The sequence below is a fragment of the Hemicordylus capensis genome, chromosome 2 (assembly GCF_027244095.1).
Source record: "Hemicordylus capensis ecotype Gifberg chromosome 2, rHemCap1.1.pri, whole genome shotgun sequence".
Taxonomy (NCBI): Eukaryota; Metazoa; Chordata; class Lepidosauria; order Squamata; family Cordylidae; genus Hemicordylus; species Hemicordylus capensis.
This window is the reverse complement of record NC_069658.1, coordinates 300,274,921-300,281,920: the sequence shown is the minus strand read 5'-3', so window position 1 is coordinate 300,281,920 and position 7,000 is coordinate 300,274,921. Positions and strand designations below refer to the sequence as shown.

The following is a 7,000-nucleotide window of genomic DNA, read 5'->3' as shown; positions in this document are numbered from 1 at the left end:
ACAATAAGCAGTACACAAAGCCCAGAGCCACAAATAGTGACAAAAAGTAACACAAAGCACTACACACACCCAGGAGCCAACACTACATATAAAAAACACAGACTGCAGCAGCGGCCACTGGCGGTCCCCACACTCCCCCCCCCCCAAACAGAGCAAAAAGAATGCCCCAACCAAAGCCAAGGATGGGTAAAAAACTGCCGTTAATTGCGCTCGCGCCCACAAGCTGACAGACTAACGGTCGTCAGCAGAGGACTGCTTCAGTGCCATAAGCACAGAGCACTCGAGCTACATATCCTACTAAAGATAGGCAGTCTCAAACTCAGGAGGATAGCCCTTCTCCACAATAAAGCATGGAGCTGGCAAGGCTGAGGGAAAGGCAGTCTTGACACGCTCAGGTGAGCCATAAGAGAGCATAGAGAGCAAAGCCAGCCTTGGAATAGGAGGGACTTCCTAAGGCCATACCTCCCCTACATCCCTACTGACTCAAGCATCCAACCCAAAAATACCCGAATTGAAAAAATGACTAGACTACTAACAGAATAACCAATACAAAATAAACAACAACAACAAAAAAAACACCACAGCATCAGACATAAATTAATTGACACTGCTTTGCTAGGTACACCTAGCCTTTACTAAATAGAAAACTCTGAAGGGCAGACCACCCTATATTACAGCTGAATCCAGCAGCCAAGGGAAAACAAAAAACAAAACAAAAAACAAGACAAAGCATCTTGCAGAGACAGTATAAAGCCCAAAAAGCAAATTAACAAATAGGCCAGAAAACACATAATCAATAAAGAATAACAAATATGGCCAGCAAAAACCAGGAAAAGGACAAACATGCCAAACCTAGAGCACCAAAAAAACAGAACAAAGACACAAAAGAGATAGAGGAAGCAATAATAGCACAACAGATGAAACTTTAAAAAAATAGGGCCACAAGAGAAAAACAAAGACGAGCACAAAGATCCAATGAAGATTAAAAAAAAGAACATGACAGAGCCAAACAAAGACGCAAAGAAATAAGAGAAAAGCAGAGTCCAGAGGAACAACTACTAAAGCAAAAGCAATACGCAGAAGCAAAAAGAGCTAGAAGAAGACAAAAGACTGCTACAGAACGACAATTACAATGACAAGAAATAATCCAGAAAAAAAGAGTTCAGATCAAGGAAACAACTGCAACCAAACACACAGCAACATTTCCAAATGACATAGCAATTACTATGGAAAACAACATTGCTACACACACGTCAAAATTTACAGCAAAACACAGACATTGACAAGACACAGAAAGAGGACAAAAAACCCAAACCCAAAAGAAAGAGACAACAAAACATTGACACACAACAAATAGAAGGGGAGACAACAGAACACCAGGAACAGCTGAACAAACAAACAAACAAACAAACCACAGAAGAGCAACAAAGATGAGCAAATAAAACAAGGGAGGAGAAGCAAAAAAGAACATCAGAGAAACGTACAAAGACGAAAAGAAAAGAGAGTAAACCAGACTCCAGAGGAGCAACAATTACAATGCAAATGAGAAGCAGACATGAAAAAACCCAGAAGAAGAGAACAGACTTCACAAAAACAACATACACAATGACAACAACTGACCTGTGCAGCAATAAACACAACAACAATGATAAATAACATAGCTGACATTAAGGAAAACAACATCCAGCCACAGACATGTGGGAACTTGGACCAAAGATGTGAATTCTGCAATGCTAAACATTTTGAAGGAGAAAGACCCACAGACCGCAAATTTACACAATGCTGCTCAAAGGGGAAAGTAAACCTACCCCCATTACAACAGACCCATTCATCGAGCAACTTATGACTGGACAACATCAACACAGCAGAAACTTCATGGAGAATGTCAGATCCATAAATAGTGCACTAGCATTTGCCTCCATGGGAGCAAACATAGTAACACCACCTGGCCATGGGCCGTACTGCTTCAGGATACACGGCTCAATTTGCCACAGAACAGGCACGCTGCACCCACAGCAGGGCCAAGACAGACAATTTGCCCAATTATACATCTTAGATCCCACTGAGGCCACAGAGAAAAGATTGCAAAATAAAGCCAATACAAAAATAAAGCCACAACTCATGCAAGCACTAATTACACTGATGGCAAATAACAATCCATTTGCTGAAGCTTGCAAAATGCTACACCAAGTAGAAACAGAGTGTCAAAAGGATGCAAACCAGACAGGCGATGCTATTAAGGAAGTGACCTTAACGATAGTCCAAGACCGTGAGCATGATCCAAGACGTTATAATGCACCACAACACAATGAGGTAGCATTTATTTTCAAAAATAATGACGGTGAACCACCTCTAGAAAGGGATCTACTAATCCACTGCAAACCAGGTGTGGGAAAACCAGATCATAAAATAACACAGAGAATAAGTGTCCTAGACCCCAATCTAGAGCCCTTGGTTTACCCATTGCTATTCCCCTATGGAGAGCAAAGCTGGGGGATAGACATACCTTTGCAACTTAGGCCACAAGCCTTAAAGAATTTAACAAAGCAGCCACGTGCACCAAGAGTCCGAGTCACCCAGATGCAATACTATGGCTACCGTCTATCCATCAGAGACAAGATAAACCCCTTCCTAAATGCTGGACGCCTAACACAGCAATACATGGTAGATGCTTATGTGAAGACAGAGGCCAACAGACTCAATTTTGTCCGGCAAAATCAGCCAAAATTGAGAGTGGAAAAATACTCTGGATTGATGGACCACTTAAATGAAGCAACCAGTGCAACAGGCCTCATTCCCGGAAACACATTTATCTTGCCATCCTCATTTGCAGGTAGCCCTAGAAACATGCTCCAGAACTATCAGGACGCAATGGCGATTGTGAGAAAGTACGGAAAACCAGATCTCTTCATAACAATGACATGCAACCCCAATTGGGAAGAAATTGTAGAAAACCTTGAACATGGCCAAGCTGCTGCATCACGACCAGATTTAGTGGCAAGAGTCTTCCACCTAAAACTAAGATCATTAATTGATGACATCTACAAGAAACATATATTTGGACCACCCACAGCCATTGTGTATGTCATTGAGTTCCAGAAAAGAGGTTTGCCACATGCACACATATTGCTAATCCTGACAGAAAACTACAAACCAAAAACCGAAGCGTCCATAGACAGCATAGTATCTGCAGAAATCCCAGACATTGAAAAAACACCACGACTTCATGCAATCATCACAAAGCATATGATCCATGGACCATGTGGAAATCACAATCGGCATTCACCATGTATGTCAAATGAAAAATGCACCAAAGAATTCCCGAAAGAATACCAAGAACAGACTGTTTCCAACAGAAACGGTTACCCCAAATATAGAAGAAGAAACACTGGTGAGAGCAAAATGCAAAAAGGAAAACCAATTGATAACAGGTGGGTTGTACCCTATAATCCCTTTCTAGCCCTAAAATATAACTGCCACATCAACGTCGAAGTCTGTGCTTCAATAAAGAGTGTGAAATACCTTTTCAAATATGTATACAAGGGCCATGATTGCGCAAATGTTGTAATCCAAGAACCAGACACTTTGAACCACGATGAAATCAAAACCTACATGGATTCACGGTATGTTAGCGCCCCAGAAGCAGCATGGCGTCTAAATGGATTTGAGATGCATTACCAATCCCATACAGTACACAGACTAGCAGTCCATCTCCCAAATGAGCAATCAGTAATTTTCAACCCCAAAGACATTGGCAGAGCAACCGACAGAGCAACAAGTCGTGAAACACAATTGACAGCATGGTTCAAACTGAATCAACAAGACCAGAAGGCAAGAAACATATTATACACAGACATCCCATTATATTATGTCTTTGACACCTCAAACAGCACGTGGAAAATACGGCAGCGTAATGCAGACAAGGTGATTGGCAGAATGTACTCTGTCAATTTGACAACAGACCAAGAGCGCTATTGCCTACGCCTCCTACTGCTGCATGTTCCAGGAGCAACATCCTATGGAAACCTCAGAAGCGTAGATGGAACTGAACACCCAACTTTCCAAGAAGCAGCAAAAACAAGAGGCCTCATAAATGATGAAAAAGTTTGGGAAAGTACACTCAAAGATGCAGCACAATACAACATGCCACAGCAAATCAGAGAACTCTTTGCCTATATCTGTGTCTTTGCATCCCTCCAAAACATGCAGGAGCTATTTACAAAATATGAACAGTACCTCATTGAGGATTATGTCCATAAACATCAACAACACAATAAAGAATGCACAGTATGTCGTGACCTCGCCCTCCAAGAAATTGCCAAGATTTTAACAATCCATGGAAAAAAATGCACAGACTACGGCTTGACATACAACATGCAGAATACAGAGCAACTTACAGATACATACAACCAAGCCAATGAAAGACAAGCAGCAGAACAGATGTCAAGAACCTTCAATGAAGAGCAAAAAGCAGCCATGGAACAAATTATAACAGCAAGCCAAAATGATGAGCTAGAACACCGCTGCTTTTTCTTGGATGGGCCAGGAGGCAGTGGAAAGACATACTTATATAAAACCATACTCAGCACAATTTGTGGCCAAAGTGAACTCGCGCTCCCTGTAGCCTCCACAGGAATAGCAGCAAACCTTCTACAAGGAGGCAGAACATATCACTCACAATTCAAACTGCCACTACCAGTACTTGAAAACTCTGTGTCTAACATGCACCTCAATTCCCAAGATGCAAAACACATTAAAAAAGCCAGAATAATCATTTGGGATGAGTCAACGATGGCACCCACTCAAGCACTAACAACAGTAGACAAACTAATGAAGGAAATCATGGAGAACAACAAGCCCATGGGAGGTAAATTGTTTTTACTGGGAGGAGATTTCCGACAAACACTTCCAATGGTGGTGCCACACGGAACCCAAACACATATCGTTGAAGCCTGCATAAAATTCAATACACTGTGGCACACATTCAAGATCCTAAAACTGCAAAACAATATAAGATCAAAAGACCCAGAATTCAGCAAGTGGCTCATCACAGTAGGCAGTGGAGAGACACCACGCATTGAGGGATTACCAGAAAACATCATAGAGATCCCAGCAAGCATCATATGCAGAAAAGATATCGTCAGAGAAATTTTCGGAGAAAAAATTCAAGTGCAAAACGTCCAAAACATAGCGAGCAGATCCATCCTTTGCCCAAAAAACAGTGATGTTGACACCATCAATGACCAGGTGCTCAGCATATTGGAGGGAGAAAAAATAAATTATCTCAGTTCAGACTCAATAGATGACACCACTGAGGAAGATGCCAAAAACTACCCAGCAGAATTCCTTAATGACCAAACACCCGCAGGAATGCCAAAACATACACTCACCCTGAAAGTAGGCGCAATAATAATGCTCCTAAGAAATCTTAATACAAAAAAAGGATTATGCAATGGCACCCGCCTAATTGTTAAAAACCTAGAAAAGAATATCATTATAGCACAAGTTATTACAGGAACGGCGCAAGGAGACATGTTCTTCATCCCAAGAATTGATTTGGCACCAACATGCACTGACTTGCCATTCACCTTAAGAAGTCGACAATACCCAGTAAAATTGGCTTTCGCTATGACAATAAACAAATCACAAGGACAAACCCTGGAAAAGGTCGGAATCTATTTGCCTGAACCAGTGTTCAGCCACGGACAATTATATGTAGTGTTGTCGAGAGTTAGAAGTTTTAAAGACGTCGTAGTCAGGGTGCTGGAAGGCCCAGAACAAGGAAGACTAAGAGCAGGCTCAGAACAGATATTCACCAAAAATGTTGTGTATAAAGAAATACTATAAGGGCAGAGGGTGGAAGAACAAAAAAAAAATTAATAAAAAACATTACTTCAACGAAGAAAAGACTGATGAGTATTTAAGAGCTAAATAAAGTAGAAGGAAGAACAACAACAAAAACAGAGACAACAAAAAAAACGGGGAAAAAACAAACAAACAAACAAAAAACCAAAAGAGAGAGAGACAAACAGAAAGGTGGGGGAAAAAAAGGGATTAGAAGAACACTTAAAAGCGGGAGAGAAAGCTAGCGCCCGTTATCATAACGGGCTTAAAAATACTAGTTTATTCATAAATGATCTAGAGGTAGGGGTAAGCAGCGAGGTGGCCAAAGTTGCAGATGATAATAAACTCTTTTGGGTAGTGAAATCCAAAACGGATTTTGAGGAGCTCCAAAAGGATCTCTCCAAACTAGGTTTGTTTGTTTGTTTGTTTTTCCTGGGGTTTTTTTTTGGCCCAAATCCAAAACACCCCCATTTTGTTCTTTGTTCGAAACCAGCCAATCCAAAACACCCCAATGTTGTTCTTTGTTCCAAATTGCAAAATCCAAATCTGAAACGTTTTGGATTATAAAAAATGGCCCCGGGGCAAAACTAGTGGGTGGGGGTGGTAGTGCCCAATGGGTAAAAGCTACCACCCAAATTTCAGAGGAATTGGGCAAAGGGCTGATTTTTGAAGTTTAAGATTTTTCCCATAGGGAAGAATGGAGGTTTCAGCAAAAGTATAGCTTCATGTCGGGGGGAAGGGGTGGCCCAGAGCAGAGTAGGGTGGGTGGTTGTGCCCAGTGGGGGCAAGGAAGCTGCCAGAATTATTTCAGAGGAATTGGGCAGAGGCCTGATTTTTAAAGATTTAATGGAGTTTACACGTCTTTAAAGTTCTTCCACATAGGGAATGATGGAGGTTTCAGCAGCCCCATAACTGCACTGGGGGGGCACCGGGGTGGCCCAGAGCGATTGGTGGTGTAGCATGGGCATAACTATGATTAGACAAGGGGAGACAGTAATCTGGGGGCCCACTGCCTCAAAGGGCCCATCAGAGACATGTCACATGACTCACCATTGCCAACCCACCCAGCCCCAAGGCCCCTCAGCCAGCCCTCCTGGCCAGCAACCTAAGCAGCCAGCCTGCAAGCTGCTAAAGAGCTCCTTCTTTGGCCGCCTCT

General features: G+C 42.1%; 1 protein-coding gene across 1 annotated transcript; it reads left to right on the top strand.

Annotated features, from left to right (window-relative positions):
- Positions 1 to 503: 503 nt before the first annotated feature.
- On the top strand, positions 504 to 6,032 carry LOC128344988 (uncharacterized). Its single transcript, XM_053296182.1, has one exon. The coding sequence runs from the start codon at positions 1,780 to 1,782 to the stop codon at positions 5,845 to 5,847; it is 4,068 nt and encodes a 1,355-aa protein (XP_053152157.1). The 5' UTR covers positions 504 to 1,779; the 3' UTR covers positions 5,848 to 6,032.
- The last annotated feature ends 968 nt before the right edge of the window (positions 6,033 to 7,000 follow it).

Bases quoted from the DNA above. Each gene is read 5' to 3' on its own strand.
- LOC128344988 (XM_053296182.1), top strand. From the start codon at position 1,780: ATGCTGCTCAAAGGGGAAAGTAAACCTACCCCCATTACAACAGACCCA.